The sequence below is a fragment of the Rhinolophus hipposideros genome (assembly GCF_964194185.1).
Source record: "Rhinolophus hipposideros genome assembly, chromosome: 11".
NCBI lineage: Eukaryota > Metazoa > Chordata > Mammalia > Chiroptera > Rhinolophidae > Rhinolophus > Rhinolophus hipposideros.
The window spans coordinates 40,233,142-40,257,336 of record NC_138057.1 but is presented as its reverse complement, the minus strand read 5'-3'; the positions used below and the strand labels follow the sequence as shown (position 1 = coordinate 40,257,336).

The 24,195-nt window shown below is 37.5% G+C and overlaps 1 protein-coding gene across 1 annotated transcript in view; it reads left to right on the top strand.

Annotated features, from left to right (window-relative positions):
• TRPM6 (transient receptor potential cation channel subfamily M member 6) overlaps positions 1-24,195 on the top strand; it is a 119,091-nt gene that overhangs the window by 75,857 nt on the left and 19,039 nt on the right. Inside the window, exons 25-33 of the mRNA XM_081066275.1 lie at positions 642-774; positions 8,294-9,435; positions 9,620-9,732; positions 12,547-12,670; positions 15,373-15,464; positions 16,975-17,033; positions 18,517-18,542; positions 21,931-21,981; positions 23,801-23,866. Of these exons, the coding sequence (XP_080922401.1) occupies positions 642-774; positions 8,294-9,435; positions 9,620-9,732; positions 12,547-12,670; positions 15,373-15,464; positions 16,975-17,033; positions 18,517-18,542; positions 21,931-21,981; positions 23,801-23,866 (1,806 nt within the window). The remainder of the gene's footprint in view (positions 1-641; positions 775-8,293; positions 9,436-9,619; positions 9,733-12,546; positions 12,671-15,372; positions 15,465-16,974; positions 17,034-18,516; positions 18,543-21,930; positions 21,982-23,800; positions 23,867-24,195) is intronic.

Below are 24,195 nucleotides of genomic sequence, written 5' to 3'. Positions count from 1 at the left end.
TAGTTGGCTATTGACTGGTAATAATATGTTTTCTTTTTCAACAGAAGAACTTAGTGTATGCAAACTCAATGTAAAAAATTAAAACTTTTTTATACATACTGGATTACTTACTGTCAAAAGACTTTGACTTCTAGCTGTGATTTTAACCTATAGGTTACTCATTGTCATTTTGAGAGATAAAACAGTTGGTGGGGGTGGGGTGGGGAAACACAATCACTTTTGGGGGAATTAAAAGTTATGTGTGGATTTTCGACTGAGTAGGGGTCAGTGCCCTAACCCTCACATTCAAGGGTCAATTGTACAGTGAATTTTTGTTAATGTGTAAAAACATTCTAACCTGTGAAAATATTGAAGAGAAAGTGTCTGTTCCACATGTGCCATCTTCACACTACCATGCCTGTTTGTAGAACAAATAAGAGAGACCCAGACTGGCGTTTCCAGTTGTTCCCTCTTAATACTTAATACATGCTACTTCCCCCTTAATACTAGGACTACAGTCTGACAAGGCAGCAAAGTGTATCATACAAGCTTCAGTCTATCAAATTTCAACACAAGTGGAAGAAAAGCCACTCATACATTGTATTGGCTTCCTACTGAAAGTGAATAATGATTCTTTTTATGTACCATACCTATTTTCACAGAACTCTACCTGAGTAAGGAGGATCTGAAAAAACTTCACGATTTTGAAGAACAGTGTGTGGAAAAATACTTCCATGAGAAGATGGAAGGTCTAAATTGTAGTTGTGAGGAACGAATCCGAGTGACATCAGAAAGGTAAAAGAGCATATGTATTTTTCCATCCCCAAACTGCTACCCAAACCCAATTCTCTAGAATGTCTAAAAAGGCACAAAGATCTACTTAAAAAATTCAGAGGTTTAAGTTCTCTAAAACGTTCTCAAGTAGCACATAATGTACATACAATTAATGCATATTTATTGAACATTTGCTCTGTTCCAGTTACTATTCTGGTTACTGGAGGTAAATGGTGTATGCGAGACAAGAGTGCCTGACTTCATAGGACTTACATTCTAGTGTGTACATGTGGAAGCGTGTGGGGGGTGGGGGACAAAAAAATAAAAAAGCAAACCCATAAAAGAAATACGGAATTTAATGTCAGGTAGTAAAGGAGCAATGAAGAAAAAATAGCATAAAGGAATGGAAAACGATGGTGGCAAGGGGTCTGCTGGTATTGGGGGTCGGGTTGAACTATTTTGGGTAGTCTGGTGCAGGAAGGTGGATGTGAAGGGATTGAGGAGGAGAGACCCGAGGAAGGTGTACCAGGCAGAGACATCTATCTGGTGGCATGCACCTGGTGGAAGGAGCAGCAAATGCAGGTGCCTCAGGCAGCCAGGTGAGTCTAGGAGCAGCCCGCAGGCCCGGGGGAGGTCCAGTGTACCATGCTGGTTGTATCAGGGCACCTGACCAGCCATTGTTGTGCAGTGGAATGGATGGCTGAAGTGGGTGAAGGGTGCAGACAAGTGGAGACAGCAATTACAGACAGCTTTGTGGGAAGTATTTCTGTGAAGGGAGGCAAGGGGTGGGGCGTCTGGGGACATGGTAAGGTTCTTCTGTTTTGTTTCATGTGGAGTTACCAACAGAATTGTGGATGGTCCTGGAAATGGTCCACCAGCACTGACCTGCTGGAGTAGGAGAGAGGAGGTGATCTGCCTATGGGAATTTCTCTCAGAGGGGCTTAATGCAGCAGGAAGCCAGGAGAGAACATGGCCAGTGTGCAAAGGGATGCAGCTAGGGTTGAGAACAGTTGTCATGGTAGAGTCATCAGCTGAGAATGCCTGTGGGCATGTGTGATTTTGGGTGGTCACTGCTGGAAGGCCATCCAGAGGTTTGAGAAGAGAGGAGAAGATGTGTTGGAGAGAGTGAATATATTCAGGAACTGTAGTAGGATCAAAGCTGTTATGGCTGCACTACTAATTGTGGGTACATAGCGTTGTGTTAAAATATGGAGGACAGCATGTGCTGATGGGCACTTTTTAAAACATAGAACTGCTCTCTTAACTGGAAGCAAATTGACAGAAGTTAAATGTGTTCCTTCATTTTTGACTATACATGGACCTGACTATAAAATGGGATACCTAATTATGTGTGTATTTTTCTGATGTCCAAATAGATAGTTAGTGAATCCTCACATATGGCTTTATTTAAAATGGAATAACATTTTGAGGTGTCTAAATGGTTCATTATGGGCATATTATATTTCTGGACTTGTCTAATGATAACATATTTATGTAAATATGTGTTTAGGTAGCAGATTGAGTTTCAGATCAAATTTTAATATTGAGAAGAAAATTAACTATCAAATAAAGATATGTGAATCCACAAAATTCTATTTTACTTAACTAATGTCTTTAGGTCAGAGCTTTATGAGCTTCCTTTTCCCTCTTCCATACATGCTGCCTTTTTTTTTTTTTACAGCTGTGCTCATTGATTCCTGTAGGACAGCATGGTTCTTAGTTTTGTATGAAACATTCCCAGATATGGGTTTATAGAGCTGGGAGAAAGTCCTGCTTCTGCCACTTCCTAGCTATATGTCCTTGGGAAAATTTACTCTGGGCCTTGGTTTTCTTATCTGTAAAATGGGAGTGAAAACAGACTACCTGTTAAGAGTTGCTGTGAGGATTACATGAGATGATGCAGATGAACTATGTGGTAGAGAGCAGGTAGACCGTAAGGCTGCAGTGAAGTTATCTACAAGTATATAAACACAGGCTCCAAAAATTTTGAGTATAATTCCTTTTTAAATACAAATTTCCTTTCAAACCTTAAGAAAAGGGGAATAAGTAGATAAGATGGGATCAAAATAGCCCCTTCCACTCCTAAGATTATGAACAAGATCGTGGAGAGACCCTTACTTTACAGTATAAACTAAGGAAGAATTTTAGGTGGTCAGTCATAAGGAAAGATTTACCTTCTAGGCAGATTTCTTTAGTCATAGAGTGGATTTGAGGAATCAGAATTGGTAGAGAGACTACTGAGAGATTGATGCAGAAGATGGATGAGTCCCAAGGGTTGAAAAGAGGTTATCTTGGCCCGTTTGGGCTACTATAACAAAATATCACGGCTTATAAGCAGCAGGAAGTTATTGCTCACTGTTCTGCAGGCTGGAAGTCTGGGATCAGGGTGCCAGCATGGTCTGGTGAGGGCCCTCTGCTGGGTCGCTGACATCTTGTGTCCTCACATGGTGTAAGGGGCTAGGGAACTCTGTGGGATCTCTCTTATAAGAGCACAGTCTCATTCATGAGCAGTCCACCCTCATGACATAACCACCCCGAAGGCCCTATCTCCTAATGCCATCACATTTGGACGTTAAGATTTCAACATGTGACATTTGGTAGGACACAATAACTCAGGCCATAGCCGAGGGGATAGATAAAGACATATTTAGAAAGGACAATTCATGAGCTAGGGATTGAATATTGAGCTAAGGGAGAGGATGGAGTCCAGGATGAGTCTGCAATCAGTAGCAGGGGTAATTAAGTGAAAGATGGCACCACCACGATAAAGAATGTACAAAAGGGTGGGAAGCAACGAAGTTTAGATTTGTTGAGTCTGACACTCTGTGGCACATGTAGCCAGAGATGTCTGGGAGGCTGGAGATGTGTGAATCTGAAGCCCTGAGGCAAAGTTTGAATTGAACAAGATTTGGGAGTCATCTGCTTATTATAAAAGCAATAAAATTATGACAGAGGAAGTGATTTTGCCCAGAAAGCATGTACAGGGAAGAAACTCAGTGCGCTGAAGGTATAGCCCTGGGAGATGCCAACACCTGTGTAATCGACTGAGGAAGAGGAACTCATGGAGAAGACTAAAATGAATGGATCAGAGGAGTATATGGAAAACCAGGAGAAGGTAGTATGATGAGTCACTACAGAGTGAAAACTTTAGAACCAGACGTTTACAAACAACTAACTCAATAATAATAACAATAATAATAATAATAATAATAATAATAAAAACCCTAACATCATTAATCATCATAGACAATTATATTTCTCCTGAATAGTTTTTTTGGAGATTTGAGTAGAGAAAAATTAGAAGATAAATTATGAACAATATTCTAGATGCGTTCAAAGGCTTTAGAATTCAATTATGAAGCTCTAATTTTACTTCAAAACATAATCAGTATTCCCTCCGATAGAGAGATCTATTTTACCAGCCCTCTTTTATATCATTACTCTTGTTGAGGTCATTTCTGGGGAGCTCACAAATGAGGGAGGGAAGAACATTTTTCTGAGGTAACTGAGCAGTCATTTGAAGAGGGAGAGGGAGGAGATTCGGAGGATATCTGCATGTTTGCCTACCTTTAAAGAAGAGATCACCTATGTCCTTATAGAATTAAGTGAGTTGTGAAAGTAGGAAAAGAGAACATATTAAGGCTGTTTTATATCTTACTTTCTCTACTTGGAATGCCAGCTACTTTTCGACCTAGTAGTAAGCTAGCATTTTCCCCTTTGTTCTATGGAGTAAGATGCTCACTAGGTATTTCTGTATATTAAACATGTTGGGTATGTTGTATTTGGGAAATGCTATGTTTTTTTTAAAGAAGTTCAAACACTTGCACAACGTGCATTGTGACCCAGTAGAGTTATAGTTTGAGCAGGTCCTGTTATTATTTGGCTATGAAAACTTATTGAGGAACATTTGTTTGGTCAAACACTTACCAGCATGAGAAATGTTGATGTAATTCATTTAACACTTCACAGGACTCTAGGACCCCCCAAAAGAACTTTGCCTGGATCCCAGATGAGTTGCTGGGAGGTGGACCGTAAGACTGACCATGTGACCTAACCTCTTTTCATGAAAGGGTTAATAGTAATGCTCACCTTATAGGGCTGTCATGTGGATTAAATAAAATAATAATGTAGAGCCTTTGTAAAATGCCTGCCACGTAGTGAGTACTCAGTGAGTATTATAATTGTCATGATGATCATAATTATACTTGTTATCATCTCATTTTAAAATATCTTCTCCAAAGGCCCACAATAAAACAATAACCATCCTGGTCTTCCTTCCACCCACAAACCTTGCACAGGGGAAACTAAAATTGTAAGAATTTATTTTATGGGTCAGGATGACCGAAAGGCTAGATTAAATTAATGTAGTTGGTGGTCAAGGAATATAATTAAAGTATGTTTCACAGGACATAATGCTTTAGAAAATAAGCGCCTATAAAAGCAGGAGGACTGGATTTGAGGGTGACCAGGTTATTTGTCTAACAGGTCTTTATTGTACCATGTTACTTGTTGCTGTGAATAGTTGCTGATTTCTATTGTATCCATTTGATGTGACTGCTGCTAATGGAACTTAATGAGTCTCCATTACTGCTGTGCAGACTGTACTGTTTTTGAATTAGATGAAACACTGCACTAGATGGAGAGGCTCTAATTAAGCATATTTGGAAGGGAATATACATATATTTTGTGTTCCTTCCCTCATCAGCTTTGCCAATTCTAGTTTTGCAGGTTCCAGAAGGTCACGAAGCATTTATTAAGCGTCTATAGAGTTATAGAAGTTGAATTCTATAGCAGACATGAGAGAGTGTTCTACCTGCATAGACTATAATAAAAACGGAAAATACCACCCTTCTTTTTATTTAATTCCTATGTGCAAAACTCCCAGAAAGAAGAAATGGAAGGTATCTATGGGACTTGAGGGGATCTCAGGAGAGGGGATGTCTTAACAGTCTTTTGGGAAGTACTTGCTATAGTTGACTGCTAAGCTCTTCGTGGTATAATCACTTCTTCTCCCAGGCCCCAGATAAGACTGGGGATCATTTTTTATTTCTGTGTATAGTCATATCAGCCACTAAACTGATAGTTAGATTCCCTCCCTTGCTGTTTTTTTACTTTATTTCTGTTTATCAAAGATTTTCATTATTAAAAAATTGGTAAGTATACTCTTTCCTTCAAATAAAAGAATAAAATGGGAAGAAAAGAATGAAACTATGTTATAAACCAGAGACCACTGTGAAAATTTTGGTCCTTTTACATTTAGTCATATATATATATTTAAAATTATACAATTTGTATTTTGTCACCCCTTATAGAAAACAAACAGCTCTTCAAATTTATCAGTCTGTGTAAACATTTTTTAACTTTTATTGTTTCTGTACTTATAAAGTTTTTATATCAAATTTAAAAGTATATAATGCAGAATGTAACAGAGCCCCACCCAGCACCAGAAGTAACCTAAGGAAATGATTATTAACGATATAAGCATGATATATTTTTTAAAGATTTTATTGGGGAAGGGGAACAGAACTTTATTGGGGAACAGTGTGTACTTCCAGGCCTTTTTTTCCAAGTCAAATTGTTGTCTTTTCAGTCTTAGTTGTGCCCAGCTCAGCTCCTAGTCCAGTTACCATTGCTAGTTGCAGGGGGCACAGCCCACCATCCCTTGCGGGACTTGAGGGGTTGAACTAGCAACCTGTGGTTGAGAGCCCACTCTCCAACCAACTGAGCCATCTGGGAGCTCAGCGGCAGCTCAGCTCAAGGTGCCGTGTTCAATCTTAGTTGCAGGGGGCACTGCCCACCATCCCTTGTGGGACTCGAGGGGTCGAACTGGCAGCCTTGTGGTTGAGAGCCCCCTGGCCCATGTGGGAGTCAAACCGGCAGCCTTCGGAGTTAGGAGCACAGAGCTCCAACCTCCTGAGCCACCAGGCCGGCCCAAGTATGATTTTTAATGGCTCCATAATATTCTATATCATAATGTAAAGAATATCTGTATGCTTTAGCATAGTGAAATTATAGCCTCTTTATATATGTTGTCTAGTTGAATGTCCCAATGTTTCATACTTGTGTGTTTACATAACGAGGTTGAATATTTTATCATGTTTCCTTATCTGTCATATTTTATCTTTTGTGAATTGTCTGTTCATGTCCTTTGGAGTCTGTAATTTCTTTCCCACTACAATTTGGAAAAGCTTTTGATTTATTAACGGATACCAACACCTCATGATATGTGTTAGAATAATTTCCCACTTATTTTGTTTTAAAATTTTGTATTATATTTTTATGTGTATGTGTTTATTTTTATATAACCAAACCGGATATATTTTGTAATTAATTGCATTCATAAACTTAGATAACCATTATTAGTTTCCTACGGTTGCCATAACAAAGAACCAAAAATTGAGTGTCTTACAGAAACAGAAATGTATTGTCTCATAGTTCTGGAGATTAGAAGTCCAAAATCAGCTTGCCGGCAGCCACATGCTTTTCCTGATGGTTCTCGGGGAGAATCCTTTCTTGCCTCTTTAGATTCTGGTTTGTTGGCAATCCTTGGTCCCTTGGCTTACAGATGTATCACTCCAGTCATAGGATGATCTTCTCCCTGGCTATCTTTACATCGTCTTCCCTCTGTGTCCAAATTTCCCCTTTATTAGGACACCAGTCATACTGACTTAGGGCCCACCCTAATGACCTTATTTTAGCTCGATTACCTCTGTAAAGACGATATTTCCCAGTAAGGCCACATTCTGAGGTACTGGGGGTTAGGACTTCAACATATCTCTTTTGGGGGAGACTAAACAAAACCCAGTCACATACAGAGATATTTACAGATCAATATTAATCAACACTTTCTTCCTTCTTTTTCTCTCTCTAAATGAAATCAATTGTTACATTTCATTTGACTCTGCTTACAGTTTACTTTTGTGCTTGTGTAGCTGAAGATGTCTTGTGTTGCTTTTATATGAATCAGTGGCTGGACATCATATTGTTGGGTTCAAGTATTCAAAATCATTTTGAAATTTTGCCTCAGGTTTTCTCTGAATGTAGGTCTTTTAAAGTAGGTTTTGTTTCAAATTTGGGAAAAGCGTAGTTGAACTGTAGACTTGGAAGTTTTCTTTTAAGATCTATACATTTTTTTTTTCTAATTGAATATTTTGTTATTGATTCTGTTCTTGGCATTCTGGTTTCTACCTCAGGATCTTCTTTCCCTACCAAATTAACACAGTGCTTGCCAGTAGGAGATGTTTAATTGGTTGCAGATAAATTAATGAATATATGAAGGAATATAAATGGGCTGATTGGTGACATGATTGAAGGGATAACTAGCAGGAAGGTAGGGATGTGGTTCTGAAATATTAGAGAGAAATAATGGCTAGACATGTAGATTCGTAGTTTTCCTACATTGAGGTGATAGTGGGAATTATAGGAGTGGACAAGATTACCTGAGATGAGAGTATCTATTAGAGAGAGAAGATGGCAGAAGGCAAATTCCCCTTGGAATGCTTAATGTGTTAACTGGTTTTCTTCCTCCCTTTACCATTAGGGTTACAGAGATGTACTTCCAACTGAAAGAAATGAATGAAAAAGTATCTTTTATAAAGGACTCCTTACTGTCTTTGGACAGCCAGGTGGGACACCTGCAGGACCTCTCTGCCCTGACAGTGGATACCCTAAAAGTCCTTTCTGCTGTTGACACCTTACAAGAGGATGAGGCTCTCCTGGCCAACAGAGAGTATTCTACTTGCAGAAAACTTCCCCACAGCTGGAGCAATGTTATCTGTGCAGAGGTTCTAGGCAACATGGAGATCTCTGGGGAGAAGAAATACCAATACTATAGCATGCCCCCTTCTTTGCTGCGGAGCCTGGCCAGAGGCCAACACCCTCCAAGAGCACAGAGTGGGCCCCTTCTTGACATTACAGACAGTCAGAGAGAGACTTCACATTTAAGAAATGACCAGGAAGAGCAAGAAACAGAAAAGAGTATAGTTACTTCTAGGGTATCCCTTGACAGGCAAACACACCCAAAGTATGGAAAATTTCTTCTGGTCCCTTCTTACCGAAAGCAAGTTCCTTTTTCTGCAGAAACTGACTTGCCTCTGTCCAGACCAACTGTGGAAGCAGGTACAGGTGTGCTGGCAACTGAACAAGTCATCCAGAGTGAGGTCCCTGTTCATCTGAGTTGGCAGACCCCAGTGGTCTCAGATCAGGGCTCAGTGGCTGAACCCAAGGTGCCGTGTGATCCAATCATTCAAATACCAGGCAGACATGACAGGGGAGAGCAGGTTCTACCCACTGTGATTTGCACACCTGCACCCATGAAAGTCGCCTCCTTCCCTTCCCAAGCTCAGAACATGCGAACTAGATGTGGATATGTGAACTGGGCATTTTCAGAAGGTGATGAAACTGGTGTGTTTAGTATCAAGAAAAAATGGCAAACCTGCTTGGCCTCCACTTGGAACAGTGACTCCAATCAGAGTGGACAATCCCGGAGGCAGATCCTGGACAGATCCCTATCTGATAACTCAGCAGAACTGGTCCAAAGTAGTGATTGCTCAGAGGTGGGACCAGGGCTCCAGTCAAACATGTCTTTTTGGATCAACCCTGTCCACAGAGACAGGCCCTTCATTCGGAGTCATAGTTTGAAATTCCACAAGGAGGAGAAATTGAAGATCTGTAACATTAAAAGTAAGAAGTAAATATTAAAAACAAACCTCAGTATTAAATCTTTTGCATTGCTACTATTTAAAAATAAGTCTATGACTTTTGATTGCATTCTCATTTTCCCCATTCTCTCAGTCCTTTCCATAAAACAAAATAGTTCCCTACTGTACTACCTTAAACTTTCTCTTGTAAATCATTTCCCTTATAGGTCTTTTAAGATCTTCGGAGATCGGGCAGTCAGCATGTATCAGAGCAAAAACTTTAACCAAGGATAGGAAACTGTCAAAGAAAAAGAAGAAAGTACAAGGACTACAGGTGCCAGTAAGTGTCTTATGTTTTTGGCAATTCAGGTAGTAGCCAATCTTAGTTTGTTTTCTCCTTGTTCTAAAGTGCCACATATACAAAATAACATTGTACTGGAAGGAGTGAAGATATAAATTTAGGGGTCATTAGCGTGGATATGCCATAATTCATTTATCAGCTGCCATGGTGAAGGACATTTGTCTTATTTTCAGTTTTTGGCTATTCCAAACAAAGCTGTTGTGAGCATTTGAGCACAAGTCTTTCTGTGGACATATGTTTTAATTTCTCTCTGGTAAATATTTAGGAGTGGAATGTCAGAATCATATGGTAAGCAGTTGTTTAATTTTAGAAGAAATTTCCAAACTGCTTTCCAAAGTGGTTGTACCATTTCACATTCCCACCAGTTTATGAGTAATAGTTTATGAACAATCCAGCAATCTACATCTTTACCATCGTTAGTGTGCTCAGTCCTTTTAATTTTAGTCGCATCAGTGGGTGTGTAGTGCTATCTCATGGTGGTTTCATTTGCATTCCACAGTGACTGCTGCTGCTAGGTATCTTTTCACATGCTTATTTGTCATCCATATGTCTTTTTGGTGACATGTCTGTTCAACTCTTTTGTCCAATTTAAAAATTGGGTGGTTTGTTTTATAATTAATTTGTAAGAGTTGTTTTTATATTCTAGATATATGTCCATTGTTAGATACATGCTTTGAAAATATTTTCTCTCAGTTGGTGGCTTTCCTTTTGCTTTTCATAAATGTTCTGTGAAGTATATACATTTTTATTTTGATCAAGTCCAAAGTTCTATTTTTTCTTTTATAGTCTATGCTTTTTATTATAGTATTTAAGAAAATTTTCCAGACCTAAGATCACTAAGAGTTGCTATTTTATTTTCTTCTAGGAGTTTTATGTTGAGGTCTAGCACCCATTTTGAGTTAATTTTTTACATGGTGATAGGTAACAATTGAGGTCCCACCCTTCCTCTTTCTTTTCTTCATTCCTTCTCTTCTTGAACACAGATATCAAATTTTTCTACTTTTTTTTTGTGTGTGTGAAAAGATGATCTTCTTTTTCTATTAAATTACACTAAGAAATTAATTGAGCATTTTTGGAAATTAACTGACCAAAAATTAATTGACCATAGTGTGGATCTATTTTTGGGCTCTGTTTTGTTCCATTTATTTATGTCTATCTTTATGCCTATGTCATACTCATATCTTGAATACTATAACTTTATAATAAGTCCTTAACTCACATAAGTCTGCCAATTTTTTTTTCTTCTTTCTAAAAATTGTTTTGGTTCCTCTAGTTTCTTTGCTTTTCCACATATATGTAGAGACAGCTTGTCAATTTTTACAAAGAAGCCAGCTGGAGTGAGTAGAATTGCTGTGACTCAATTTGGGGAGAAATTGGCATCTTAATAATGAGTTTTCTGGTCTATGAACATGACATATCTCTCTTTGTATTTAGGTCTTTAATTTCTCTCAGCTTTGTTTTGTAGTTTTCAGTATACAGGTCTTGCACATGATTTTTAAAAAATGTATCTAAGTATTTAATATTTTTTATTTTATTATATAAATACAATTATTTAAAAAAATTAAATTTGATTATTTGTTCTATTTCATTGATTTCTGCTCTTAAGTTTATTATTTCCTTTGTTCTGTTTACTTTGGGTTTAATTTGCTCTTTTTCCTCCCTAGTTTGTTAAGGCAGAAGCTTTGGTCATTGATTTGAGACTTTTAGGCATTTAGTCCTATAAAATTCCCTCTAACCATTGTTTTAGCTATACCCTACAAGTTCTGATATATGATGATTTCATTTTCATTTAGTGAATATTTTTGTTTATTGTTAGGAAGCCTTAGATCTGAGTTAGCTGTTCTACAGGACCTCACCTTTCATGATCTTAATGACCTGTTTCACTTTTTAATTCTACACACATTTCTCCATATAATAATCTTGATACATTTTTTAAAGCATCTCAGCTCTTTTTAGAATGAGAAGCAGAAACAAAGAGGTAAATGTTGAGACAATGGTATGAAATCACTGAGAGATGTAGCTTGATAAGGAAGGCTCTTTTAGAAAAATGCTATGAGTTTGTGAACCCCATGAAATTGGAATTTAAATAGATTTTGTGGAATAGTTAAAATGGCCAGAGTTTAACTAGGAATTGCAACTGGGATCAAGTACTAATAAGTTTCATTTGCTTATTGCTTTGTAGTTTATCAATTTACCTCATTTCTTCTCTGCCCCTGGAAGTACATAAGCACCATTGTTTTTGGCTATGTATTATTTTAATGATGAGGGAATGTGACTGATAGACATTAAGTATTTTGCCCAAGTTCATATAGCTTCTAAGTGACAGAGCTAGAATTCCAACACAAGTTCTCTGGGATCCAAGCCTTATTTTAATTTTATTTTTCCCCTTTTGTTTTTTCATACCGGTGGTTCTCAAATTGTGGTCTCCTTTCAGCAAGGAAACTTACTAGAGATTCAAATTCTCCCTCTCTCCAGACCTATTGAATCACAGATTTTGGGGGGGTGGGAGCCAGTGTTCTGTGATTTAACGCAGTCCTGGGTGATTCTGATGCACATTCAACTTTGAGAAGCCCTTCTCCCCCCACTTTAGTTCTTAATCAGGACTACAAATAGAAAAGTCATATGGATGCTTGTGAACTGCAAGCATGAGTGATGGGAAGTCAAAGCTTTCTAGGTGATTCTAAAGTGCAGCCAGTGTTAACAACTACTGCTCTTCATATAGTACCTCTATTAATGTGACTCAGTGTTTTCAGATTAATGTCACTGTCTTCCAATGAGTGTCTTTCTCTCCAGGTCATAACAGTCAATGCCTGCTTTCAAAGTGACCAATCAAATTCAGTGCCAGGAGAAAATAACACCTTGGAAGAAGAAGAGTGCAGGAAGAACTGGCTGACGGTGTCCAAATTTAGTCAGTTAAGTATGTAACAGTCTGCATTCTTGGATCCCCAAAACTCTGGTACAGTCTCCTCTACCTGGCTATGGTCTTTAGACCACTAGTAGTTCTTGCTGTTCTTTCAGTTGAAGATGGAGGAATGAGAGGCTGACACACCTTTTTAGGACAATAGCTCTTTTCTGTTTTTAATTTTCATGAAAGTGACAAAATTTACATTTGTTTAATGGAATAGTTGTCAGAATCCAGAAAAGAAAAAGTTAAGATTTATATAGTATTTTATATTCAGAGCTGTTGAATCTGGCTGTGTGTCCCTTTCGTCTGATTTATAAGGTGGAGTTTGTCTAATTTTGTAATGTTAAGGTTCATATGACATTGATACACATACTTAGAGCTCAGTGGATCAAGTTGAGTTGGTTATTTACTACTGCTGACAAATAGTGTTTATTCCATGAGCAAGTATCCCTTAAATTTAATAATCATGGTGTGTGCGGAGAATAGAAGATGGGTCAACCACATAGGAACGAAGACTACGCTCTAGGCATAGAGTGTGAAATCAGCCAGGACAGGTAAGATGAAGACAGATTATGAACTGAGTTGAGAGCAATAATTAGAACTTTGAACTTCTTGCATTAGTTAATAAGAGAATTTACTAATTTTTAAAGAGAAGGGATGATGTAATTAAGGACTCATGAAGATTAAAAATTATTTGAAATACTCAACTTAAGATGCAAATAGATGTTGTATTGAAACCTATGTTATGATGCTCCTTTAAAACTTGCTTGTTCTTATGAATGGTGGTTACCAACCAAGGGGCAGTGGCCCAGGGTGCTGTTAACCATAAACAATGCATGGGCAGTTCCACCCCTAACAAGGAGTCATCCAGCCTAAAATGTCAAGGTTGATAAACCCTGATTTATATTTTAAAAATACTGAATTGTCTGTTAAATCGCTGAGAATCAAGAGGGCTCTAAACCAAAAGAGACGTTAGAAATTAAATTATTCAGAACACCCTTAATTTACAGATAGGATTTGAGAGCTTAATTGTCTTGCCTTAAACCACACAGTTTAGTAGAACCCATAATTTTGAATCAATCAAATCTATACCTAAAGATATGATTCTAGGACCAATTGTAAATGTATTCGTTTTATTTATTAATATATATTTATATTATGTGTATATATATATATTTTAAAATAAATTGTCTGATATTTAAGTTATTGTATATCATTCTTACTTAAATTATTTAAATTATTTTTTTATTGAAGTATAATTGACACATAGCTGTGTAAATTTCAGGTATATAACATAATGAATTGATGTATGTATATATTGTAAAATGATTACCACAATAAATTTACTTAGCATCCATCCCCACACATAGTTAACAACTTCTTTTTCTTGTGATGGGAACTTTTAAGATTCAACTTCCAACTATAAAATACGATATTGTGAACTATACTCACCGTGCTGTACGTTACATCCCCAGGACTTACTTATCTTCTAAGTGGACGTTTGTACTTCTTGAACACCTTTAGCCATTTCACCCATCCTCTTCCCCTGAAATTATTTAAATTCTTTCCAATGAATTTCAAACAGAGAAAGATGGGGGGTGGCAGGAGGAGTCTCGGAAAGAATCTCATTAAGTCCAATGATCAGAAGGGTAGAGAAGACCTAGGGAAATAAATAGTCCAGGTGCCTGGACTCCTCAGATTATGAGGCAAGGAAGCCCAGTATCTTCCTTGAAACACGTCCTGAGTTGAGAATCTTATTTTTCTGAAATGTGTCCAAGTTGAGTTAATTGAAAAATAATTTAAAAATAAATAAAGCCTTGAGGGTGGGAATTCATCTGTCAAGTAGTTCTCTTTAAACAAAAGTAAAGTTCTGAGGAAATTAACAGTGAAAAGGAAAAAGTATATTTTTAGCTTTATCTATAGGTATTTTATTTTAATTATAATACTGTGCTATCATTGCAACCATAATTGTCATAATTTTATGATATTACAAAGAATATCATATATGAAATTTTGTGATTTTATAATATACTCTTTTGTATTTCTTGTGTACTTTTTTACCCTCAGCACAACATTATAAGGAAACAAAAATACAACTGTTATCTTCTACATTTAGTTAATAAGTATTATTCTCAGAATGAATCCAACCACTATATGTCAGTGACTCTGTAGGTATCAGATATTTAAAAATTAATAACAATGATTCTTGTCTTTTTTAAAGAAAGTCTAAAAATTAAACCCACCTGCTGGCATTTCTTTCCATTTTTTTTGTTTGTTTCTGCTTTTCTGTTTCTTTTCTTTTTTTTCTTTTTTTTTTTTAAGGTAGCTCACTATCATGCTTGATGCATTTGTTAAAGAAGGATTCCTAACGAATTTGGAATTAAACTTTTATTTATTTTAAATCATGGACAACATGCTGCACGAGAAGGTGTTGGGCAGGTTATGGATAACTTAATTCTTGACTTTGATAGAGAAGTATAAATTGTTATAAATGTACAAGTGACTATTAGAGAATAGAAATAGGATACATAGCTTTCAACCACTTGAAAAAGAGGACAAAGGATTGTTGGTAAAACTTTCTAAAAAAAGGAAAAAAAAAAGCCTATCTTCAAATTTAGATGAATGCACTATGTTCAGATCTTTCTATTTGGGAACTGTGATTTGAATATAACACATTTTCATGTTTTCTCCATTTTTTTTTCCTTTTAACAAAGGTCTAGAACGTAGTGCGTATCAGAAAAGGAAAACGAAAGAAATTGAACTGCATGCTATACAAGTCAGTGATTATCTAAAGCAATCTCAAGAGGTAAAACCCTTTTATTTGATAGCCATACTTTGTAAAAAACATTCATGCACACACTACTTCTCTAACTTCTTAACTGTATCTGGTTTACTTTCATGCCCCTTAATTGGATTCTACATATTACATTTAAATCTTTACTTTGAATATTTGCTCAGTTTTTTTACCCTCCCCACTTTATTTTTTTCTTGTTTTTCTTTATGCAATTTATCTACTCAATAATTTAACCTGGGTATTTTTAGCATGAAATAAAGAATCCAGGAAGTTTTGAAACTGTTTTCAAATATATGAAAGTTGCCATGTAGAAGTAAAATAAGATATTTTCAAAACGCTTTTAAGAGGTACAGCTAGAATCAACAGATAGAAGCTACTGGGAGACAGATTTCAGCCTAATTTGAGGAGGAATTTTTAGCAAGTGAAGCTTTCCAAGGATGGAATCGTTTATTTCTGGAAGTTACTAAGTTTCTCACTTAGTGTGGTTAGTCAAAGTGGCTGAGCAAACCTCTTTGCAGATGTGTTGGAGTCCCTTTGGGATGTGGGCATTGCAGGGTAGAGGACCCTCAGTGTTTCTCCAACACTGAGGTTCTGTGACTCTGCAGTCTGTTTTTTTTTTTTTTTTTTTAACCACTTACAAAACTGTGCTTGTTTTACTGCCATCTACCATGTGAGGAATTTGATATAGTTAGACTAACCAAGGATATCTAATTTTGTTTTGGTTTGAACATTATCTCTGAATTTGGGAACCACATACACATTACCTGTATGAATGTATGCTGGCAACCTCAGATGTTCCTGTAGGACTGTAACCTGGGAAAGGTTTTGAAAGTAAAATGTAAGACTGCTTGAAGGCAAATGGAAGCAGGGACCTGCCTGCCCTGTCAAATCCTGGCTCTGCCACATCCTAGATTTCAAAGCTATGTACGTCAATTAACCTATGAGTTTCGGTAGCTGTATCTCTAAAATGGGGCTAAGATATCCTTACGAGATTATTGATAGTGGATAATAAAAATAACACCAGTGAAAACGCCTAGAGTAATGCCTGGAGTGTAGGTTTCAATAAATAATAGTTGAATCTAAGTAGGAAATAGAATGAGATAATTTCAGGGTAAGGTTATTCTAAATAATCAACTGAAACAATAATCTCCTGATGATAGGACATAATAATGTAAAGATTGATGTTTCCTTTCAACGGTGACCTTCATTTCTTCTTTCATGTTATTAACTGATTTTATACGTTCAGTCTCATTTCTGTAAAAACCTGCATATTGCATTTTCTCTTTGATGTCCTCATAAAAGTAATTTCATTCTGTTAAAGTCTGTCAACATTGAATTACTCTGACTTTGTGCCAACATTATGCATCTTTCTAGCCTATGCTTAGTAGGTTTAGTAAAAGAAAATGTTGAGCTAGAGGAAGGGGGAGAAAAGGAACTCTACCCTCCAAGGAGTATGTTTTACTGGAAGCTTGGGGTGGGAGAATGTTGGGTGAACATGTAATGACCTTGCCCTTCTGCTCAGGATCTGAGTAAAAACTCCTTGTGGAATTCCCGGAGCACCAACCTCAATAGGAACTCCCTGTGAGTATTTCTGAATATCTGTCTGGAAGCACCTTAGGCTTCTGGTTTTTCTAACCTGATTGGGAACACAGGTTTAATTTGGTCAGAAAGGAGAAAAAAATGTGGGTCCAATGACAATATTTTTCTTTTGTTAGCAAGAGTGAATGAAAATCATTTTTTTTCTCCCAGTTTTCCTGCTTCTGGCAATAAGATCTCATTTCAGTGCCTTTTAAGAATATAATGAAACACCTTACTACTACAGCAAATTAAACATTTGTCTTTTCGGTGTCAAAAAAGCATGCATGGAATAAGGAGTATTATATCTTTTCTGATGATTGTGAAATTTGCATTAAAGAGTAGAAATAAAACTATCTTGCTAAAGAAAAAGACTTAGACTAAAGACCTGATAGTTTTTCTTTAATTTTAAAAATAATTCTTGTTAAAAAATTTCTTTTCTTCTTGTTTATGAGGTTGATCTTTTTTATTTTTGTTTCCTCATTAACATCCTAAGTGTTTGTCAAGGCAGTTACTCTTTGAGAAGAATGGAGACAGAGAGAGAAAGGAAGATAAGGATAAAAAGAGAGAGAGAGGAGATGGAGAACTCACATGATTGTAGACTTGAGTGTTTTCCTGGAATTTTAATTATTCAAAGAAATAAAATTTGAAAACCAGCCAAGCAAAGATTGGCTGAGAAATAAAATTTGAAAACCATCTACTCTGCAAAGGGCCAGATGATACCAAGCGGGTGAAATGTGACTTGCAGTTTGCAGTCGGCTCCTCTTGAGATGGCCTTTTTCCTGCAGCACCCTTTCCTCTAGTCTTAAAGTGCACATGACTTTCTTCTCCCAAAGGTTCAGTAGTTCGTGCTCATGCAAAGTAGTGGGTTATTGCAGCATGAAATTAAACAATAATTGTAATTGTACTTTCTTCCCTGAGGACCTTAAATACTGGAGATATTCTTTGAATGCATTTATTCAAACTTGCCTGTGGCCACTTGTGCACTTAAGCAGGGCAAGTAACAATTTAAAGAGAGCTAATTTCAGCCCGTGAACATTTAGGGGCCACGTGGGCTAATGAAACTGATTTGTAGGCTTGTCTGGAGACATACACAGACTAATTTGTAGGCATCTGTTTTGCATAGTTCAGGAACCCTTTAATTTAATTGATCCAGAACAATACAAACACAGTTAAATTTTATATATGTTGTGTGATCACATAGCTAATTAAAACCAAAACCAACAACTGGTTTTCAGATAGCTTAGGGCATATACAATAAATGAATTACATGCATATCTGGTACTCATTTTTCTATGAAAATAATTATATGGCTGTAAACTATTTCTCTACTGATGAAGATAGGGATCAGATGTAGCTGATACTTTTCTTTCAAAGCAATACGCATACACACATACATGTAGACTGTATTGTTACTGTCTAACATATATTTCCTTTGATCATTGAAAAATTTAAAGCATTATCTAAACAAGTTTAATTTTTCAAACAGGTTGAGAAGTTCAAATGGAGTTGGCAGTAAGTTTTTATATTTAAACATTTTGTTTTTTCATCTTGTTAATGATGAGGTTTACTCTTCTGCTGAGATGTTTGTCGTTCTGGAAATTCTATCTATGATTTTTATCTACTATGCAAAGTAGAAAGTTCAGTAGAAAAGTAGAAAGTTGACTATCTTTCTCCAGATAAATCAGGTCTGATATCTGCTTTAAAATTTTTTGAATTGACTATTTTTGACTAATTTTTCAGTTTTCTCCGTAACTGAGGGTATAACCACTGAGCTCATTTAGACTGTTTAACCACTCTTACTGTCACTTTTCTACATATTGCTCATTAAGAGCCATTCATAAAATTGTATGTGATTACTTTTTCCTATATGGCTTCAGTAGGACTCGGCCCCAAATGGCTAAGTAGAGCTAAGCCATGTTCGCTCATACAGATTGATGATTTCATACTTTCAACTCCCAAGTAAAGTCACTCTCAATAACTACTGTCAAACTTCACCACAATCTATGGGCTTTTTTTCCCATATTCTTTACTCCTTGATACAGATTGGGCATCTTTTCTATGACCTTGTTTCACCCTACTTACTGGGTTTTCCATACTGGTATCCTTCTCAATTCCTTCTCTTCTACCTACAAACAAATAATGTCATTTTCTATACAAAAGAAGAAAATAATCTTTTTCTTGATTTTACCTAGCTTTCAAACTGCCACTTCTGTCTCTCCCTCACCTCCAACTTAATTGATAAAGTATTAACATTTGATCATCAGTCCATGGTGTCGGTCCCTACCACTCTACCGAAACTCGACTCTAACTGCTAAGTCACACGACCCCTTTTTAATCCTCATCAAACTCATGGTATTTGATGTTGACCATTTTATCCATTTCCTAAGTTTCCGTGAGACTATTCTTCCCTGGCTGTTCTTCTTTTTCTTTGTTGATTGATTCTTGGTTTCTCTGATAGCCTCCTCTTCCATCACCCAAGCTGGAAATCTTAGTCATTTATGTGCCCTTCCCACCACCACTCTTAGCTATCAACTTCGCCTTCTAACTCTATATCATCACTACCTCCATCTTTAGATGCTGTCCGTTTTGCTCTACCCCACTGATCCTGCCTTAAAACCTCCAACATTTACTTTCCTAAATAAAAAGTGTATACTTTCTTTTGCCCTTGATATTGTGTTAGCATTGTGATTGTTTTCTCTCCCATCAAACTTTCCCATGTTCCTATTGGAATTATCTTTCTGAACAATCAATCATCACTTATGTGGAAACCTTCAATGCTTCCGTTTACCTACAGGATAGGCTATAAATTGCTTACTCTTTCTCTTGACTGCCTGGTCTCGGTCCAAATTCCCAGGCTCGCATTCCTGGACTTTTACATTCAATACTTCTGCCATGCAGAACATGACCACCTACCTATTAACACCTCCACGTGGTGTCTAGAAGGCATCTTAAACAAAATGTTCCACCTTTCTTCTCCCCCATCTCAGGAAGTGGCAGCTCCTTCCATCCAGTTGCAGAGGCCAAACCCTTGCAATCATACTTATCTCCCATTTTCTCACATCCCCGCAGCTCACCCATCAGTTAAGTTCTTTAAAATATATCAAGAATATGATCACTTTGCTACCACTACATACCACTCTTCATCTCTTCCCTGGATTACTGAATGGCCTCCAGACTATTACTATCTATTTCCAGAGAGCAAGCAGAATAACCTTTTTAAACTGAAAGGCAAATTAAGTCACTCTTCTGTTCAAACAGTGTTCCATCGCACTCTGTAAAAGCAGTCTAAACATGATATGCAGGGCCTGTTAATCAGCTTCCCCTCTTCCAACTCTCCAACTTCGTTTTCTCTCAGGACAGTACACTCTGGCCACACTCTCCTCCTTACCACAGCCAGTGTGGTCCTGCCTCAGGGCGTTTGCACTTGCTGTTGCCTCTGCCTGGAATGATCTTCATTTATCCATGTGACTTTCCCCCTCTCTTTCTTCAGGTCTATGTTCAAATTTCACCTTATCAAAGAGGCCTTGCCTAACCATCCTATATAAAATAGTAATCTCCCTATCCTTCATATTTCCTAACCCTCTTAACTTGATATGTAAATAATATACTATGTACATTATATATTCTTTTGTTTGTTTCTTTTCTATTTCCCTTTACTAGAATGTAGCCAGAGACTTTATCTGTGTTCATTATTGCTCTTTCTCTTAAGCATAGACCAGTGTCTGGTACATAGTAGGAGTTCAATAAATATGTGTTGAATGAATGTGAACAAGATCTCATAGCTCCTTAAGTGGCAAAACTAGGACTGACATTCAGCTTTATCAGACTTAGATACCCATACTCTTTAAGTATTTCCCATTATTTGTCTATGAGGGTTCCACAGGCTTATGCATACAACTCTATTATATAAATTAGTAAACTATATTGTGATTATAGTTTACATGTCTTTCTATCCCAGTGTTTTATATTTGCTTTCCTCTAGGGTGGGAGATACATTTTATTCACATCTGTCACACCTAGCATAGCCTATAATGGAGGCTGAATACTTTATTATTATTAATATTATTGAATGAACTCCGAAAGGAAAAGGCTTTTCTGCTGATCCCATTTTTTACCAAGCACCCCCAAAGGAAGGGATTTTTGTTTCTTATCCAGCAACAAGAAGCCAGAGAGATCTATGAAATTGGGCTCATTATGCTGCGTACTCTACTAGGTATAAAGTAGCTACCACCATGAGACTGAAGTTCTCCACTTTAATTTTGATTTTATGAAATGGCAAAACTGTTGCAAAGGATTTCTCTGGAGCCTTGTAATTTAGGACTGGAGCACACAGAGGAGAACTGGTTAAATTTGCAGGAGGTGTTCCCAGCATAGTCCTTCTGTAACCAAACAAATCCCTTGGTGTCATATTCTCCACCCATTCCTTTGTTTCTGGTATATACCTCTTAATGTGTTTCCATCATTTTGTTGTCATTTTAGGTCAGTGAAGTCGTCTACTAATAACTTGGTATTAATAATGTCTTTATATGGGTACCGCTTCTTGGTAGGGAGCTCAGAGAATTGTGCTTCTGGGATGTCATGAAGTGTGATGGGCAGCTGAGTGCCTTCTGCAACCCAGAGGTGTAATTGGTTCAGAGGAATTACATCTTTGAGGCTAATATTACCTGTCTTTCTTCAATTCCCTACATAAATATGTTTGGAGATATTGCATTGATGATTGGAAACTGTCAGGGAACCATGTGCAATAATGTGGTTAAAGAATATTAGGCAATCTTTCTCGAATACCAAGAAGCCATTCTGATTAACCTGTTCAACAATAACTTTGAAGGCAATATATTTCAGAGACATGTATTTATCTGCAGCCAAGTAATTAAAATGCCAATCTTCTCTATAATTTCAGAAATCTCAGCCTCCTTAAAGAGCCCTCAAGAGCCTCCCCATCATTATTCAGGTAGGGTGCATGTGCACAGAGACATGTCAACTGAGCTAAATGTCTGTGATTCTGCATTATAAACAGAAACTTTGATGAATTTGTGGTATTGATATAGCTCCCAATTTGAAAAGTTGTTCACTCTGATGAGAAGAACATTTAGATTTCTTACGTTGCCATTAACTTGGGAAAACATGTTGTTAAGATTTAAGAAAATTTGTTTTTTTTTTTTTTTTTTAAAGTTTGTATTTGCACGTTACATGTTGTGAAGGGGAAAGATGACCTTGAGATCGAACAAGTCCTTACAAGCTCAAAGTCAGCCCAAAGCCGGAGATCTCCACATTTTGCATTAGGGAAGAGATAGGCCTGAGACTAGTTTTTTGAGGAGGTTTTCTGTACCCTCACTGGGCTCTCAGTGAACATAACCATTGAATGAAGGCCAGTCCCACAGAGTAAGTTCAACAAAGACATCTTACAAGGATGTTATTAAACAAGGTGTCAATGGTCTTGACTCTTAAGCAACATCACTTCACAGTGCTTCAGGTGTCTTTCTTTCAAGGTGAGAATCATTGCACTTGCCTTTCATGAGGAACAATCTGCCACCTGGCTAGTTGAGAATTAAGAAGGAAACACTTTGAAATGCAAAGCAATATAACCCCCAACTGGACTCATGCCATTGGGTGGTCTTTTGGGTGTCACTGCTCGCAGCATTGCATGAAATAATACATAAGCTAGCTTTTTACGTGAGCTGAAGCTCAGTACATGAGTAAGAGTTTAATAGTGTGATAATAACCATTATTATATCAAGGTTGTTGTGCGGGGCAGTCTGCGGGGTCTCTGCTCCCGCTCCCCACATAAGAACACAGGATATGGTGAGGCCAAAAAGGAACACCCACGGAGCCATAGGTAGGGGAGTCATACCACTATGGTCTCACTGGAGGCTGGGTTCACACGACGTGCAACCTGCGGTTCGCTTTGCTGCCAACCGACCGATTCTCCTCAACTCTCCTCGACTCCCCAACGTAGCTGCGGCAATTATATTAGTGGCTCAATGGTTACAGCTGACGGCCATCTACTACTCGAGCCAGCACCTCTCCACATGAGGCCGAGAGCCTGGAAACTGCTCTCTGGGGCTCTGTCCCCACAAGGTTATATGTTTGGAGTCTAGTAACAGAATGCCTTAGCCTGAATTCTCCTCTGCAGTGAACAGTGCTTCAGTGGATTCCAGACTCCACATCCCAGACTCTTAAAACAGTCTTTCAGCTCAGCTGTAATCCATTATTTTGACTTCAGCTGTCAACTTAAGAAAGTCTCTGGTGAGGAATACCGTAACTCATATGGACTCTGATCTGTTAGGATATGGCTTTTAACAGGAAAATGCAGATCACTTGCTTCTAATTAAAACTGGTCTTTAGCTGTCTCTGGGAAAAGAAGGTGAGCTGTGCAAAGTCAACAGTAGATGTCCCCACAGTCCACTGTGCATTAGATTTGCTCTAGAAAGGAAAAACCAGAGAAATGACGACCACAGATTAAAGTGCCTTTTAAAAGAAAGTTCCATGTATGTGTGGATTAGTAAGTAATTCTGTATTCAGAAGAGTGAAGGTGAAAGCTCTACCTCCGACCATGTTATGTAATCTCAGATAATCTGTGCCTAAGACTGGGATATCCTAACTGTATAATGCCTAGTTCATTGAAAATACTGTATTACAGATAATATTTTTGACAAAAGGATCTTTGAAGTGAAATAATTTAGTATTATATGACTATTTTGATATGGGAGGCTTGCTATAGATTCAACCCACTGAAGCATCTGTTTCTGTAAATTTGTTTTTCTTTACAGCCATTGAAAGGAACAATTTAATGAGGCTTTCTCAGACTATACCATTTACACCAATCCAACTCTTTGGTGAGTGCGTTTCTACCTTCTTGAAGCTGCGCCAAGGGCAGAGGCATAACATATGAGTAAATCAAAGGGGTCACCACTTTGAATCACTTTAGTTGAAAATTTTGTTTTGCCAATGGTTGCAGTTTAGTGAGATTCATTTCCTAAAATGGAAACTCTTGTTAACCAGCCGGCTGGCATCTAGGGTCAAAATCTAATACGGTGGGGATGGGACCGATAATGAGCAGCAATTGGGAAAACAATAATGTTGCACCTGGCATTCACTGATTTAAGGCTGGAAAGTAAGTAGGAAAGAAAAGAACCAACCAACCATGGGTGATAAACACAGAAGA